The sequence below is a fragment of the Nerophis ophidion genome, linkage group LG14 (assembly GCF_033978795.1).
Source record: "Nerophis ophidion isolate RoL-2023_Sa linkage group LG14, RoL_Noph_v1.0, whole genome shotgun sequence".
NCBI lineage: Eukaryota > Metazoa > Chordata > Actinopteri > Syngnathiformes > Syngnathidae > Nerophis > Nerophis ophidion.
In genome coordinates, this window is record NC_084624.1 from 34,067,908 (window position 1) to 34,086,450 (window position 18,543).

At 40.3% G+C, this 18,543-nt stretch overlaps 1 protein-coding gene across 1 annotated transcript in view; it reads right to left on the reverse strand.

Moving 5' to 3' along the window:
- The window catches only part of dtna (dystrobrevin, alpha), a 65,514-nt gene that overhangs the window by 12,785 nt on the left and 34,186 nt on the right, over positions 1 to 18,543 (reverse strand). The window contains 6 exon segments of the mRNA XM_061920494.1: positions 779 to 875; positions 1,013 to 1,126; positions 4,935 to 5,035; positions 5,228 to 5,309; positions 9,666 to 9,761; positions 15,604 to 15,642. Of these exon segments, the coding sequence (XP_061776478.1) occupies positions 779 to 875; positions 1,013 to 1,126; positions 4,935 to 5,035; positions 5,228 to 5,309; positions 9,666 to 9,761; positions 15,604 to 15,642 (529 nt within the window).

Below are 18,543 nucleotides of genomic sequence, written 5' to 3' on the forward strand. Positions count from 1 at the left end.
CACCCACAAAGTACATCCGTCCATGATATGACAATCAACAAAGTCCACACAAAAAATAAGTGTCCGCACAATTTATATAGTCTTGATTGCGAAAACAAAGCAGGGGCGTAGAACAGCGCTCAAGGAAGACATGAAACCGCGACAGGAAAATACCAACAAAACAGGAAAACACACACAAAAAAAACAACTTGAAATAAGTCACGGCGTGATGTGTCAGGTCATGACAGTACTTTGAGACAAGGGCTATAGTGATGCATGGTTGTTTATGGGTTGAATTGCGAGGTCGACTTTTTATCGTCAATATCGGCTACTGAGTTTCACTTTTTAAAGATTTCTGCTTGTGGTGTGCCTCAGGATATTTTCAATGAAAAAAAATCTCCCTTGGTTTAAAAAAGGTTGAAAAATACTGCTTTAGAGCATTGCTATTGTACTAGTGGATGGCCTGCAAGCTTAAAACTTGATATTGATTGATTGATTGATACTTTTATTAGTAGATTGCACAGTACAGTACATATTCCGTACAATTGACCACTAAATGGTAACACCCGAATAAGTTTTTCAACTTGTTTAAGTCGGGGTCCACGTTAATCAATTCATGGTAATTCATATAACAGAGGGGTCCTGTCATAGAGAATATAATTGATACGCTTTAGCATAGTGCTTCTGTTTCAATGTACAAATACTGTACATATATTAGTTGGCAAGAAGCACAAAAAAACGGTGACGAGATGAAGCACGATGTGTTGTGGAACGAGATGGCGGGCGCTGTCTGTTGTACCTTGAGAAGCATCATTAGCTGCTCCAGCTGCACCATGAGTTCCCTGCGACTCTCCTGCAGGCTCGACATTCTTTGTTCGAGCTCATCTTTGCGTTGCCTGACAGGAGGAAAAAAAAGCTGTAGATTGATGACAGCATTTTGTTGTGGTAGAATGTTAAAAACAAGTCGCAGCTTAAGTCTTTTTATTGCGTGGTGAGAGGATGGCGGGATGGGGACCCCAGAGACCCCAGTCACCTGAGAAGTCGTAACTCGGCCAGCAGAGTGGGGTTCTGCTGACCACTGTCAGGAGGCGGCTGTGAGGCCTCTTCATGCTGGACGCGCAGTCGTTGGATTTCCTGCAGGATTTCTCTGTGACACACACACATACACACACACACTTGAAAAAAAATACACAAAGTGTGCCTCGCCACAGAGTATTGGGATTTAGTGCCAATGACCATTACAAGGGTCGATAACCTAAGGAGTGATCTTAAACATGTCATTTAAATAAATAAATTCTCCGATGAGCTAACACACATCAGTGCTTTGGACTTAAGATGCTGAACGGGTGACGTTGCAGTTCAACACACACAGCTGGGTGTTGGTGGCAACGTTAGGAGGATTAGCCTTTAGTTGTCACGTATTAGAGGACGGAGAATCACATGATGTGTCCAAGCCAATGAGCAAAGAATAACAATATTAAGAGGAACTTTAAATATACAAAAAATATAATTTTATGATAAGAATTTCTATTTTTGTTGCTGAAGCAAATAGCGAATGCTGAAAAGAATGCACTGTATGCTTAAAATGACAAATTATTATGAATGTGCCTGTTAGTATATTACATAATGCTTACAGCATGTGAATAAAACCTTGATGGAGGTTTTTGGATTTTTTTTTTAGATCGCTGTATGGGCGGACTAGATCGAAACCCAATTACCTCTATTGTTACCTGACTTTTGCTAGTGTTTATTTACGAGTTAGAATGCATAAAAAAACACATGTGTTCTTGTCCCGCTTAAGAATTGTGAAAGGTAGGCAACATTAAAACAAAAGTGTAGTTCCCCTTTGACATCTAATTGTTATAAATGTTGACAATAGTTATATTTAATTGTAACATAATCTTTAGTGTATGGAGTGTTTTTGTTACCGTATTTCCTTGAATTGCCGCCAGGGCGCTAATTAATTTAAAACCTCTTCTCACTTCTGCACTTACCAAAGGCATGCGGTAAAAGTAAGCATGCGCTAATTATTTTAACACCTCTTCTAACTCCGGCACTTACCAAAGGCATGCAGTAAAAATTTGAGTGTGATGTAAGCTTGGACTTTAAATTCTACTGAATAGCTCTTAATCTTCTGCCCTTTATGCGATTTCAAATTACCGGTATTGAAATCAGCCTCCTCCATTTTGAAAATGATGACATGGGAAGTATCACTGGTGACGTCACGAGTTTGACCAGGCGGTAATACTAAGCATGCGCTAATTATTTTGGAAAGCGAGTTTGACCCGGCAGTAATTCAAGGCAGGCGCATACTATATGCCCTGCGGCAATTGAAGGAAATACGGTATATTTTGTGGTCTGACAAAATTTACTTTGAGCAAAATTTAAACAGCCTCTTTAATGAAGCCATCATTTTGGGGGAAATGTTTAAGTCATATGTGTCAAAGTCAAGACCCGTGGGCCCGATCCGGCCCGCCAATTAATTATCTATGGCCCCCGGGATGATATTTGAGTAGTATTAGAATCGGCCTGCTGGCCACAGTTGCCTGCTGCTGTTTTGCACGCACCAATACTCCATCAGTGTTGGCACTAGGAATTTTCAAAATGGGGTCCCAGGGACCCCATCAATTCATAAAAATGGGGTCCCACCGTAAATCTTTGGGGTCCCACTTTTTTGTAACCGTTTTGAAAACAAATGATACATGTATGCATTATCCTGTTATATCTCACATTCTATATTGTGTTTTGGAAAAAGGTTGTCACAAACGTTACTTCATTAATTTAAAAAAATAATACAAAAGAAAACACATTTTTATGCAGATGTATATGTATTCTGTTACAAACATTAATTTACTTTCTTCTTTCCTTCATGGATCTAAACTTTAACGCTGTTGGTATTTTTTTAAATATTTTTATTGTAATATTTTCAGAATGTGTTTGTTCTATTCTTGGCCGAAGTAAGACAAAGAAAACAATCTGAAGTTGTCTTTATTTTTGATACCATGATTTTAATAGTCTGGCCCACATGTGCACATATTTTCCTCCATGCGGCCCCTTTTTGAAACCCCTGGTTTAAGTGATGCCACACTGCAAAAAGTCAATGTTCAAAAACAAGAAAAAAAATACAAAAAATAGGGGTATTTTATTTGAACTAAGCAAAATTTGGCTTGTCAAGACATTCCAAAACAAGTAAAATGAGCTAACCTCAATGAACCCAAAAATACCTTAAAATAATTATATTCTCACTAATAACAACTGTGCTACTATGAGTACCTATTTTCTATTGTTTCATTGAAAATATAACAGCAAAAGTCCAGTTGGCTGTCATATATTTCAATTATGAGACACAATAGTGTCAAAATAATTATTTTTTTTCATGCTTGAAATAAGAATGTATTACTTTAAAAAATAAGTTTTATACTTGTGAGTGTTGATGACACAGCTTTGAAACATTTAATATTCTAGTTTCAAGCATGTTTTACTCAATATAGGTCATAAAATCTCAGCAACAAGCTGTAATATCTTACTGAGATCATTTAGGATCAAAACCCTTAAAACAAGTAAAACACTAACATAAAATCTGCTAAGTGAGAAGAATTATCTTATCAGACAGAAAATAAGCAAATGTCAACCCTTATTTAAGATATTTAATCTTACTTAGATTTCAGTTTTTGCAGTGCAAATAATGCACCATTTTGGGAGGCAGCAGAAATAGCACAAAAAAACCCCAGGAGGCTTAAAGGCCTACTGAAACCCACTACTACCGACCACACAGTCTGATAGTTTATATATCAATGATGAAATATTAACATTGCAACACATGCCAATACGGCATTTTTAGTTTACTAAATTACAATTTTAAATTTCCCGGGAGTTTCGTCTGAAAAACGTTGTGTAATGATGACGTGTACGCAAGACGTCACGCGTTTTTAAGGAAATATGAGCGCTGCACACACACACAGCTAAAACTCATCTGCTTTAACCGCATAATTACACAGTATTTTGGAGATCTGTGTTGCTGAATCTTTTGCAATTTGTTCAATTAATATTGGAGAACTCAAAGTAGAAAGATGAAGTTGGGAAGCTTTAGCCTTTAGCCATACAAACACACGGTGATTCCTTGTTTAAAATTCCTGGAGGTGAAACTTTCCAATGGATCAGAGCGCGGTCAAGCCAACATGGATCCCTACCGAATGTCAACCAGCAGGTTTCGGTGAGAAAATTGTGGTTAAAAAGTCAGTTCTTACCGAAGAAAAGCTGAGCTTGTGCCGTCCATAGCTGCCGTCGACTCCCCTGAGACACTGCGTGTCAAGACACCCGTGGAGACACCCTTCCGACTATCACGTACTAATTAACTCACTAAAACACTAGCAACACAATAGAAAGATAAGGGATTTCCGAGAATTATCCTAGTAAATGTCTCTAAAAACATCGGAATCCGTCCCAAAGCAATCAAGTTTTCCTAGTCCGTCGCTATCAATATCCTCAAAACACGAATCTTTCATCCTCGCTCAAATTAATGGGGAAATTGTCGTTTTCTCGGTCTGAATAGCACTTTTTGTTGGAGGCTCCCATTAAAAATAATGTGAATATGTGAGGAGCCATCACACGTGTGACGTCATTGTCTGCGACTTCCGGTAGAGGCGGGGCTTTTCTCTTAACACCCAAAATTGCAAACTTTATTGTGGATGTTCTCTACTAAATCCTTTCAGCAAAAATATGGCAATATCGCGAAATGATCAAGTATGACACATAGAATGGACCTGCTATCCCCGTTTAAATACGAAAATCTCATTTCAGTAGGCCTTTAAGAAATGTATTAGAAGCAAGTCATAGGAGAATGTGTGTGTTTGTTGACCATTGTTACTAGTTAAAAATGTGCTTGAATATTGCCTTACAACTTGTTCAGCAGGAAGATTGTTGTAAAGTTGGCAATAAGAGGAACCTGTTTTTACCTGTTTTTACTCTCCAGCTCGGCGATGAGCTGCTTCTGCTGTTTGTTGCCATCCAGAGAGTACGGCAGGTCTGGAGGGACTCTCTGCTGCTGCTGCTGAGCCTGTTGGTAAAAGCACAGAGGCTCTGCATAAACTCAATGTACCTTCTTCGCATGATGTCATCCTTATCTCACGTCTCGAGGGATGGGGATGGTGCTGGGGAACAAAATGCACTTGGAAAGGCCGAGGCTATTGAGTCTGTCCTTCCTGTTTAGGTTTAGGCATCACCACTAATGTGCATAAATGTGTCTCACCGCAGCATCAGCAGCCAGGCGAGCGGCGTAGCGTGCGATGAGGCTGTGCTCCTCGTCTTGATGGTTGCTGCTCTCTAGCAAACTGATCAAGACAACAGAAAATAAAGACGGCATTGACACAATGTACAAATTGCAAGGTATTGAACCACTGTTGCATTATTAACCAGACACACACACACACACACACACACACACACACACACACACACACACACACTGTGTTTGTTCTATAATTCAATATGGGTGCAGACATAATAGTGTACATTACAGTCAGTGTCTGAGTCACTATGGCATCAATGGTACAATCAACCACGAAGTAGACAGCTGAGGCCCAGTTTCCCGAGGGAGGGTTTCATGCTCTGTTTCACAGTCTCACAGTACATGTTTCCCCTCAATAAACCACAGCTTCCCAGTGCCGGCAGCACTCATGTAGGCCCAGACCAGACCTATTATCTTGGTACTTGCGTTGCTGGATTTTAAGACCGTAATGGCTGTGTTGACTAATTTTCCGTGCATAGTAATTCTATACTAGCTGTACATTGACTACTCTAAAATACAGTGGTACCCCGGTTTTTGAACGTCCCACTTTTCGTAAGATTATCGTCAAAGATTTCCCCAGTTTACACCGTCCCAGTTGTTTTGTGGCCAAATATTGCGCTTAACGAATTAGTCAGTCTGCTGGCCTTTTTTTCCCAAGGAATTGAGTGCCCAGACAAAAAATATCATGCGTTGGTGACTAAGACTATAAGTGAAGTGAATTATATTTATATAGCACTTTTTCTCGAGTGACTCAAAGCGCTTTACATAGTGAAACCCAATATCTAAGTTACATTCAAACCAGTGTGGGTGGCACTGGAAGCAGGTGGGTAAAGTGTCTTGCCCAAGGACACAACGGCAGTGACTAGGTTGGCAGAAGCGGGAATCAAACCTGCAACCCTCGAGTTGCTGGCACGGCCACTCTACCAACCGAGCTAAACCGCCCCAAACTTTTCGAATCGATTCACATCGGAATCGTGATTGTTATATATTAAGATTCCGATTTGATTAATAATGTTCAAGAATCGATTTCTAGAAAGATCTTTTTATGGCCATCGCTGTGCTTTACTCGTGTCATACGTCAGCAGCCAAGAGGATCTTTTGTTACCTGTAACCCGTTTTAAAAAGGTTTTATTACAATTTCTATATAAAAAAAAAATATATATTGCGACAATAAGTTTGAATCAAGAATCGTGTTTTAGCAGAATCCATGCTGAATCGATCTGTAACATACGATAATTAATTATCATACTTTACGATGCCTTTGACCCCGCCCCCTTTCTAACATCTCCTACATTAAACACTGGTTTTAATGTAACTTAGATATTGGGTTTCACTATGTAAAGCACTTTGAGTCACTAGAGAAAAAGCGCTATATAGATATAATTCACTTCACCCCAAGAATCGAAACTGAATTGAATCGTGAATTGTTGTAAGATTCACTGTAAGTGGCCTGCAAGGCTGATTATTTTGTGTTCATGTTCCCAGGCTGGTGTAAGTCAGGGGTGTCAAACTCAAATACAGAGAGGGCCAAAATGTAAAACTGAACAAAGCCGCGGGCCAAGGTTGAACAAATTAACCTTTTAGGTGGTAGCGTGTATTGTAGCGTCCCGGAAGAGTTAGTGCTGCAAGGGATTCTGGGTATTTGTTCTGTTGTTTTACGGTGCGGATGTTCTCCCGAAATGAGTTTGTCATTCTTGTTTGGTGTGGGTTCACAGCGTGGTGCATATTTGTAACAGTGTTAAAGATGTTTATACGGCCACCCTCAGTGTGACCTGTATAGCTGTTGACTAAGTATGCTTTGCATTCACTTATGAGTGTGTACAAGCTGCTTATATCATGAGGCTTGGCCGGCACGCTGTTTGTATAGAGGATAAGCGGACGTGACGACAGGTTCTAGAGAATGTTGAAGGCTTTGCCTTTAAGGCACGGCCCCCAATATTGGTGTCCGGGTGGAAATTGGGAGATATTCACGAGAATGGTTGCCCCGGGAGATTTTCGGGAGGGGCACTGAACTTCGGGAGTCTCCCGGGAAAATCGGGAGGGTTGGCATGTATGAGCATTAGCGGTGAATGCGGTGTTACAGCGGCACCGCCTCTGTATAATACCGGCGGACCAGCTCTAATGTTAATTTGATATTGCCTCCAGGGCCAAATGAAATTACATGGTGGGCCAAACTTGGCCCGCAGGCCAGAGTTTGACACCCATGGTGTAAGTGGTGAGCAGAGCCGAATGTTATTCTGTATTAATGTTCCCGGGTTGGCAAGTAAATGTGTCAAAATAAGAGTACAATTTTAAGTGTCCTGCTGTCAATGAGCCCAACATTTGAACATGTTTGTTATTGTCACTGAGTGTAGTTGGTCCGAGGTTCAGTACAAGTGCAAGTCGTCATTCAACAAGGATATTCACAACCACTTTGCACCCTTACTGGTGATGTGTTTATGTCAGGCTTGCTACTGACAGTTTGGTTATGTTTGGGTTTTTTCTGTTTTTAGAATAACTTCCTGTCCTGGTGCTCTTGTTTGTCCGTGTTTCATGTTTGGTCTGTGCACCTTTACTTTCTGTTCCATGTCCTGTCAGCACACCTGTTGTTTAATCAGCTCTATTTGGTTCCACCTGGGTCCCTCCTTCAGTGATGGACCATTCTATCTTGCTCTTTTTTTGGGATTACTCGCTTTTTTGTAGGTGATAAATTGTGTTTTACCTGCATTCCACTTGCCATTCATTGCCTCCTTGGGGTCACGCCAAAGCAACACTCACCTGACTTTGACAGTTTATTTGAAATTGTCATTGTGATTTCTAAAGAAACATAATGAATGTATTTATATTCAAGTTAAGGTAAACTTAATGTATGTTTGAAACAGAGGTGCCCATTATGTCGATCGCGAGCTACCGGTCGATCGCACAGGGTGTGTCAGTGGATCGATAGCCAGGCTTTAAAAAAATTGACCTAAAAATTTGCGATCATCAATATTCACTATGACATCACTTTCATATTCCTGGCACCCGAAGATCTTGTGAGATGACGCTGGCAGCTACCGCTTAGTATTCAGAAAATAACTACCGGCAGGAAGGCGAGAAACACTTTTTATTTCAACAAACGCTTGCGCCGTACCAGCTGTCAAAAGCCGAAAGAAAAACCGCACAGTTCCTGTCTTTACAAATAAAAGCGCTGCTCCATCCTGCCTGCGCCGACACAATAAGAGTCTCAGAAAGCTAGCGCACACAAGCTAGGAAGCTACGGAGTTTGCCGTTAGTGTATAAAAAGGAGTATGGAAGCTAGACAAATAAGATGCCAGAAACCAACCACTTTTATGTGGTATTGGACAGAAAGGAGGACTTTTTTTTTTCTCCTCCACAATGTGAATTTGAAAATGTGGAACTTATCAGCACTACTTTGAATTCTGTTCGATTCCAATCAATGCAAGTCATCAGAATCAGGTAATACACCAACTTATATTCTTGTCTTCATGAAAATAAGGAATCTATAACTATCGATAATCATGCTTGTATTTTTATCAAACACTTTTACCATGTTAACAAATAAATTAATATAAATATTTTACATAAATACATATATATATATATATATACATGTATAAATACAAACATTTTATGTACAGTATATATATATATATACATATACATATATATATAAATACAAATATTTTATATACTATATATATATATATATATAAAAAAAAAAATATATATATATATATATATATATATATATATATATATCTAGGTCATTTGAAAAGTAACTTGCCTGCTGAAAAAGTGTGGGCACCTCTGGTTTAAAATGTCAACATTTTGTCAAGCTGGCACAAAAAAAAGACTGACAACGTTGAGAAATACTCATCAAACACTTATTTGGAACATCCCACAGGTGAACAGGCTAATTGGGAACAGGTGGGTGCCATGATTGGGTATAAAAGCAGCTTCCGTGAAATGCTCAGTCAATCACAAACAAGACCGGGGTGAAGGTCACCACTTTGTAAACAAATGCGTGAGCAAATTGTCAAACAGTTTAAGGACAACATCTCTCAACAAGCTATTGCAAGTAATTTAAGGATTTCAACATCTACGGTCCGCAATACAATCAAAAGGTTCAGAGAATCTGGAGAAATCACTGCACGTAAGCGATGATATTACGGACCTTTGATTTGCAAAAAATAAAAAAAATTAAGTTTCTCAGTTCGAACATTAAATGTCTTGTCTTTGCGGTCTTTTCAATTGAATATAAGTTGAAATGATTTGCAAATCATTGTATTCTGTTTTTATTTACGAATTACAGAACGTGCCAACTTCACTGGTTTCGGGTTTTGTAGAATGCTAAAATAAACTACCCTTAAAAAATGGCAATGAAAGTGTGCATGCGGGGGGGGGCACACCCACTAACCGTGTTTTAGGGTTGTTTCGAAGTAGTTTCACATACAGCCCAATGAGAATGTGCTCGTCTGCGAGTCTGTCCACCGCATCCAGGTTGCAGTGTAACCTGGACACGGTGTATAACAAAAGCAAATCAATAGAAAACAAGATGACATTACATAGGTGACAGAAGGAGGAAGAACAGAAGGGGGTGAGGCAGACGGATGAGGGGAAAAAAAAAACAACAAAAGAGATTTAAGGAGGCGCTTGAAACGCAGCCGTTCATGGGTGAGTGGAGAGGAACAAGGCTAGATTATGTTGGGAGCGCCACTGCTGATGAAGGCCTGAAGCACAATTAAAGACATGCAAAAAAACACCAAAGCTTACAGGAGTATCCACTTCCTGTTCTGTTAATACAACTACTGTACGAGTCAAGACAATATTTGCAATGTAAAGCTAAACGAACCAAGCATGGAGTTTAATTTGATACTTCAAGCATTTAGCGAGCACAAATGTGAGAAGATTTAAGGCCGCAGGTGTACATTATGAAGCCTCCTCGGTTTTAGGTTTTGCAAACACGCAAGCTCATGGCCTGCTATCTCTATTCCCTCTTAAAGGCCTACTGAAACCCACTACTACCCACCACGCAGTCTGATAGTTTATATATAGTTATATATCTATATATAGTTATATATATATATATAGATAGTTTATATATCAATATATCTATATATATATATATATATATATAATTGATAACTTCCAAGATGGCGGCGCCCGAACGGGCTGCAACATTGCGGAGCTCCTGCTAAAGATGGAACATTTGGCAGAAATACCGGACAATTCTACAAACTTTATGGCTGGCTCACATCGTGGTCACTCCGTGATCACGTACGACCGCCAGACACTTCTGGATGTGGACACATCGGGCCGTTTTGGACTGATAGACGCGTGCGTGCTAAACATGCTAACTAGCATGGGAATACGTCGGCGGCTACATCCAGCGGCCTGTGAAGCAGGGGAGTATAGTAGCAGCGGGGGCCGTCTACGGAGCAGACGCCAGCAGTGTGATCGGAAACGCGGATGTCGAGCGGGGCTAAAAACAAAGCAGAAGGCTAATCACCACAGAACACCACTTCCCTCCACCCTGAAGACGGATTTAGATGGAAAATGCGAGACTACTGGTCTGGGTAAGGAGTCAGTTAAATTAGAACAAGTTTTTTCTGCTTTGAGGATTTCAGAGTTGGACATGTGTTTTACTGAGGTGGCTAACTATGATGCGTGCAGTTTATCAAAGCAACAAACAAACAATCGGAAAATCCCCGTTACTGAGGAGGCTAACCATGATGCGTGCAGTTTATCAAAGCAACAATCAAACAATCGGAAAATTCCTGTCGTATCAATTCCTAGATATGGTCGTAACTATACTAAATGCACTGGGCATAATAAACACAACATTATTAATATTGCTACTACGGATAATTTGATCAAAAATTCCCTGAAACAGCCCACTACCTATAATATAGGTTTTTTAAACATAAGATCATTGTCTCCCAAAACGTTGTTAGTTAATGATATTATCAGAGACAACAATCTTAACGTCATCGGTCTCAGCGAAACCTGGCTTAAACCAAACGACTTTTTTGCGCTAAATGAGGCATGTCCTCCTAACTTTACACATGCGCATATTGCCCGTCCGCTTAAAAGGGGTGGGGGGGTCGCACTAATATACAACGAAAACTTTAACCTTAGTCCTAACATAAATAATAAATATAAATCGTTTGAGGTGCTTACTATGAGGTCTGTCACACCGCTGCCTCTACACCTGGCTGTTATCTACCGCCCCCCAGGGCCCTATTCGGACTTTATCAATGAATTCTCAGAGTTCGTTGCTGATCTAGTGACACACGCCGATAATATAATCATAATGGGGGACTTTAATATCCATATGAATACCCCATCGGACCCACCGTGCGTAGCGCTCCAGACTGTAATTGATAGCTGTGGTCTCACACAAATAATAAATGAACCCACGCATCGCAACGGTAATACGATAGACCTAGTGCTTGTCAGGGGCATCACCGTTTCCAAAGTTACGATACTCCCGTATACTAAAGTATTGTCCGATCATTACCTTATAAAATTCGAGGTTCAGACGCATGTTCGTCAAACTAATAATAATAATAACTGCTATAGCAGCCGCAACATTAATGCTGCCACAACGACAACTCTTGCTGACCTACTGCCCTCGGTAATGGCACCATTCCCAAAGTATGTGGGCTCTATTGATAACCTCACTAACAACTTTAACGCTGCCCTGCGCGAAACCATTGATAACATAGCACCGCTAAAGTTAAAAAAGGCTCCAAAAAAGCGCACCCCGTGGTTTACAGAAGAAACTAGAGCTCAGAAATTATTATGTAGAAAGCTGGAACGCAAATGGCGCACGGCTAAACTTGAGGTGCACCATCAAGCATGGAGTGATGGTTTAATAACTTATAAACGCATGCTTACCTTAGCTAAAGCTAAATATTACTCAAATCTCATCCACCGTAATAAAAACGATCCTAAATTTTTGTTTAGTACGGTAGCATCGCTAACCCAACAAGGGACCCCTTCCAGTAGCTCAACCCACTCAGCTGATGACTTTATGCAATTCTTTAGTAAGAAAATTGAAGTCATTAGAAAGGAGATTAAAGACAATGCGTCCCAGCTACAACGGGGTTCTATTAACACTGATACGATGGTATACACGGCGGATACTGCCCTCCAAAATAGTTTCTCTCGTTTTGAGGAAATAACATTAGAGGAATTGTTACAACGTGTAAATGGAATAAAACAGACAACATGTTTACTTGACCCTCTTTCTGGGAAACTGATCAAGGAGCTCTTTGTATTATTAGGTCCATCAGTGCTAAATATTATAAACTTATCACTCTCCTCGGGCACTGTTCCCCTAGCATTCAAAAAAGCGGTTATTCATCCTCTTCTTAAAAGACCTAACCTCGATCCTGACCTCATGGTAAACTACCGACCGGTGTCTCACCTTCCCTTTATTTCAAAAAATCCTCGAAAAAATTGTTGCGGAGCAGTTAAATGAACACTTAGCGTCTAACAATCTATGTGAAACCTTTCAATCCGGTTTCAGGGCAAATCACTCCACGGAGACAGCCCTCGCAAAAATGACTAATGATCTATTGCTAACGATGGATTCTGATGCGTCATCTATGTTGCTGCTCCTCGATCTTAGCGCTGCTTTCGATACCGTCGATCATATTATTTTATTAGAACGTATCAAAACACGAATTGGTATGTCAGACTTAGCCCTGTCTTGGTTTAACTCTTATCTTACTGATAGGATGCAGTGTGTCTCCCATAACAATGTGACCTCGGACTACGTTAAGGTAACGTGTGGAGTTCCCCAGGGTTCGGTCCTTGGCCCTGCACTCTTCAGCATCTACATGCTGCCGCTAGGTGACATCATACGCAAATACGGTATTAGCTTTCACTGTTATGCTGATGACACCCAACTCTACATGCCCCTAAAGCTGACCAACACGCCGGATTGTAGTCAGTTGGAGGCGTGTCTTAATGAAATTAAACAATGGATGTCCGCTAACTTTTTGCAACTCAACGCCAAAAAAAACGGAAATGTTGATTATCGGTCCTGCTAGACACCGAACTCTATTTAATAATACAACTTTAACATTTGACAACCAAACAATTAAACAAGGCGACACGGTAAAGAATCTGGGTATTATCTTCGACCCAACTCTCTCCTTTGAGGCCCACATTAAAAGCGTTACTAAAACGGCCTTCTTTCATCTCCGTAATATCGCTAAAATTCGCTCCATTCTGTCCACTAAAGACGCTGAGATCATTATCCATGCGTTTGTTACGTCTCGCCTCGACTACTGTAACGTATTATTTTCGGGTCTCCCCATGTCTAGCATTAAAAGATTACAGTTGGTACAAAATGCGGCTGCTAGACTTTTGACAAGAACAAGAAAGTTTGATCACATTACGCCTGTACTGGCTCACCTGCACTGGCTTCCTGTGCACTTAAGATGTGACTTTAAGGTTTTACTACTTACGTATAAAATACTACACGGTCTAGCTCCATCCTATCTTGCCGATTGTATTGTACCATATGTCCCGGCAAGAAATCTGCGTTCAAAGGACTCCGGCTTGTTAGTGATTCCCAAAGCCCAAAAAAAGTCTGCGGGCTATAGAGCGTTTTCCGTTCGGGCTCCAGTACTCTGGAATGCCCTCCCGGTAACAGTTCGAGATGCCACCTCAGTAGAAGCATTTAAGTCTCACCTTAAAACTCATTTGTATACTCTAGCCTTTAAATAGACTCCCTTTTTAGACCAGTTGATCTGCCGTTTCTTTTCTTTTTCTTCTATGTCCCACTCTCCCTTGTGGAGGGGGTCCGGTCCGAGGGGGTCCGGTCCGATCCGGTGGCCATGTACTGCTTGCCTGTGTATCGGCTGGGGACATCTCTGCGATGCTGATCCGCCTCCGCTTGGGACGGTTTCCTGCTGGCTCCGCTGTGAACGGGACTCTCGCTGCTGTGTTGGATCCGCTTTGGACTGGACTCTCGCGACTGTGTTGGATCCATTATGGATTGATCTTTCACAGTATCATGTTCTCATATGTTCTCATAGTCATCAGTATCATCAGTATCACAGTATCATGTTCTCATAGTCATTATTGTCACCGATGTCCCACTGGGTGTGAGTTTTCCTTGCCCTTATGTGGGCCTACCGAGGATGTCGTAGTGGTTTGTGCAGCCCTTTGAGACACTAGTGATTTAGGGCTATATAAGTAAACATTGATTGATTGATATATCAATGATGAAATATTAACATTGCAACACATGCCAATACGGCCTTTTTAGTTTACTAAATTGCAATTTTAAATTTCCTGGGACTTTTTTCTTGAAAACGTCGCGTAGTGATGACGTGTACGCGTGACGTCACGGGCTGTTATGAATATGAGCGCTGCACACACACACAGCTAAAAGTCGTCTGCTTTAACGGCATAATTACACAGTGTTTTGGAGATCTGTGTTGCTGAATCTTTTGCAATTTGTTCAATTAATATTGGAGGAGTCAAAGTAGAAAGTTGGAGTTGGGAAGCTTTTGCCTTTAGCCAAACAAACACACGGTGATTCCTTGTTTAAAATTCACGGAGTTGAAACTTTAATATGGATCCCAGCGGACATGGATCCCGACCACTTGTCAACCAGCAGGTTTCGGTGAGAAAATTGTGGTTAAAAAGTCGCCACTTACCGGATATCAGCTGAGCTTGCGCCTCCCGTACAGATGCCGTCAACTTCCCCGAGACACCGCGCGTCAACAACTGGCCGTGGACGTACACTTCCGACTATCAGGTACTGTTAAACTCACTAAAACACTAGCAACACAATAGAAAGATAAGGGATTTCCCAGAATTATCCTAGTAAATGTCTCTAAAAACATATGACTCCGTCTCAATGCAACGCAATTTTTTTTTTTTTTTTTTTTTTTCTAGTCCGTCGCTATCAATATCCTCAAACACAAATCCTTCATCCTCGCTCAAATTGATGGGGAAATTGTTGTTTTCTCGGTCCGAATAGCTGTTTTTGTTGGAGGCTCCCATTAAAATCAATGTGAATATATGAGGAGCCCTCAACATGTGACGTCATCGTCTGCGACTTTCGATAGAGGCAGGGCTTTTCTCCAGTTGCGAACTTAATCCTGGATGTTCTCTACTAAATGCTTTCAGGAAAAATATGGCAATATCGCGAAATGATCAAGTATGACAGATAGAATGGACCTGCTATCCCCGTTTGAATAAGAAAATCTCATTTCAGTAGGCCTTTAATATTCGCCACAATCAGAGGATGCACACTCTGCTCCAGCTATCGACCACATCAGCATGCGTTGTAGCATCCTCACACAAGCACACCTGTGTCACTTGCTTACCCTCTGCCTTTCAACAGATGTTGAGCAATATCCTGATTCCTGCCGTAAGGCAAACTAAGTGAGTACATTCGATATACACTGCAAAACTAAAATCTAAGTAAGATTGAATACCTCACATAAGGTTGACATTTGCTTATTTTCTGTCTGATAAGATAATTCTGCTCACTAAGCAGAGTGCTTTACTTGTTTAAAGGGTTTTGGTCCTAAATGATCTCAGTAAGATATTACAGCTTGTTGCTGAGATTTTATGACCTATATTGAGTAAAACATGCTTGAAACTAGAATATCAACTGTTGCAAAGCTGTGTAGTCAACACACACGAGTATTAAACTGCTTTTTCAAAGTAAGTATTTCTAATTTCAAGCATGAAAAACCATTTGTAAAAAAAAAATCATGATTTTGACAAAATTGCGTCTCATAATTAAAACAGATGACAGTCAAATGGACTTTGCGGTTTTATTGTCAATTAAACAATAGAAAATACGTACTACAGTCGGCTTAATACCGCAAACTGACAGTTAATATTTAAACATTTAACATGTGATATTTCAAACTATTTTGAACAGAAATAGTTCATGCACATTCAAATAAATTCTTCAAAATAAAAAATATATTTATAAATATATATATATATATATATATATATATATATATATATATATATATGCAAACCCCGTTTCCATATGAATTTGGAAATTGTGTTAGATGTAAATATAAACAGAATACAATGATTTGCAAATCCTTTTCAACCCATATTCAGTTGAATGCACTACAAAGACAAGATATTTGCTGTTCAAACTCTCACATTTTTTTTTTTTGCGAATAATAATTAACTTAGAATTTCATGGCTGCAACACGTGCCAAAGTAGTTGGGAAAGGGCATGTTCACCACTGTGTTACATCACATTTTCTTTTAACAACACTCAATAAACGTTTGGGAACTGAGGAAACTAATTGTTGAAGCTTTGAAAGTGGAATTCTTTACCATTCTTGCTTGATGTACAGCTTAAGTTGTTCAACAGTCCGGGGTCTTGTTGTCGCATTTTACGCTTCATAATGCGCCACACATTTTCGATGGGAGACATGTCCGGACTGCAGGCGGGCCAAGAAAGTACTCGCACTCTTTTACTATGAAGCCACGCTGTTGTAACACGTGGCTTGGCATTGTTTTGCTGAAATAAGCAGGGGTGTCCATGATAACATTGCTTGGATGGCAACATTTGTGGCTCCAAAACCTGTATGGACCATTCAGAATTAATGGTGCCTTCAAAGATATGTAAGTTACCCATGCCTTGGTAACTAAGACACCCCATACCATCACAGATGCTGGCTTTTGAACTTTGCGCCTATAACAATCCGGATGGTTATTTTCGTCTTTGTTCCGGAGGACATTACGTCCACAGTTTCCAAATATAATTTGAAATGTGGACTCGTCAGACCACAGAACCCTTTTCCACTTTGCATCAGTCCATCTTAGATGAGCTCGGGCCCAGCAAAGCCGGCGGCGTTCCCGGGTGTTGTTGATGAATGGCTTTTGATTTGCATCGTAGAGTTTTAACTTGCACTTACAGATGTAACAACCAACTGTAGTTACTGACAGTGGTTTTATGAAGTGTTCCGGAGCCCCTCTGGTGATATCCTTTACACACTGATGTCAGTTTTTGATGCAGTACCGCCTTAGGAATCAAAGGTCCGTAATATCATCGCTTACGTGCAGTGATTTCTCCAGATTCTCTAAACATTTGTTGATTTTACGGACCGTAGATGCTAAAATCCCTAAATTCCTTGCAATAGCTCGTTGAGAAATGTTGTTCTAAAATTGTTCGACAATTTGCTCACAAATTGGTGACCCTCGCCCCATCCTTGTTTGTGAATTAATTAGCATTTCATGGAAGCTGCTTTTATACCCAATCATGGCACCCACCTGTTCCCAATTAGCCTGCACACATGTGGGATGTTCCAAATAATTGTTTGATGAGCATTCCTCAACTTTATCAGTATTAATTGTCACCTTTCCCAACTTCTTTGTCACGTGTTGCTGGCATCAAATTCTAAAGTTAATGGTTATGTGCAAAAAAAAAAATGTTTTTCAGTTTGAACATCAAATACGTTTTCTTTGTAGCATATTCAACTGAATATGGGTTGAAAATGATTTGCAAATCACTGCATTCCGTTTATATTTACATTTAACATAATTTCCCAACTCATATGGAAACGGGGTTTGTATATATATATATATATATATATATATATATATACATATATATATATATATATATTAGGGGTGGGCAAGTTAATGCGTTAATTACGCGTTAACTCATCAATTTATTAACGCCGACAATTATTTTATCGCACATTTGCGTATGTTGTTTACGTACTTTTATTTTGTTAACTCCTTTTCTTAACAAGATGGCGGCGTCGAGGGGCTCTTGGTAAAGATGGAACATTTGGCAAAAATACGGACAATTCTGCAGATTTCATGGCTGGCTTACAGCGTGGTCACTCCGGGATCACTTACGACCGTCAGACAATTCTGGATGTGGATAGATCGGGCCGTTTTGGACTGAATGAGGCGTGCTTGCTAGACGGCTAGCTAGCATGGGAATACTTTGCCGGCTATATCCAGCGGCCTGTGAAGCAGCGGAGTATTTGTGTTGTCTGTCTATTTATGAATAATGCAGACGAGAAGTGTTGGCTGAGTTCTTAATGTTTGCTTTCAGAGCGTGCATATCACAACATACAAGATGCCGTCATGGCGACACAACCTATACCGGGCTACCGCACATGCTCGTCACTTCTGTTGCATGCTGGGTAGGGTAGTTCTTTTTCTTCCCTGCCTCATAACATCACAATATAGTACCATGTATATGATGCGTTCAGTTTATCAAAGCACCAAGCAAAGAATCGGAAAATTCCCGTCATATCAATTCCTAGATATGC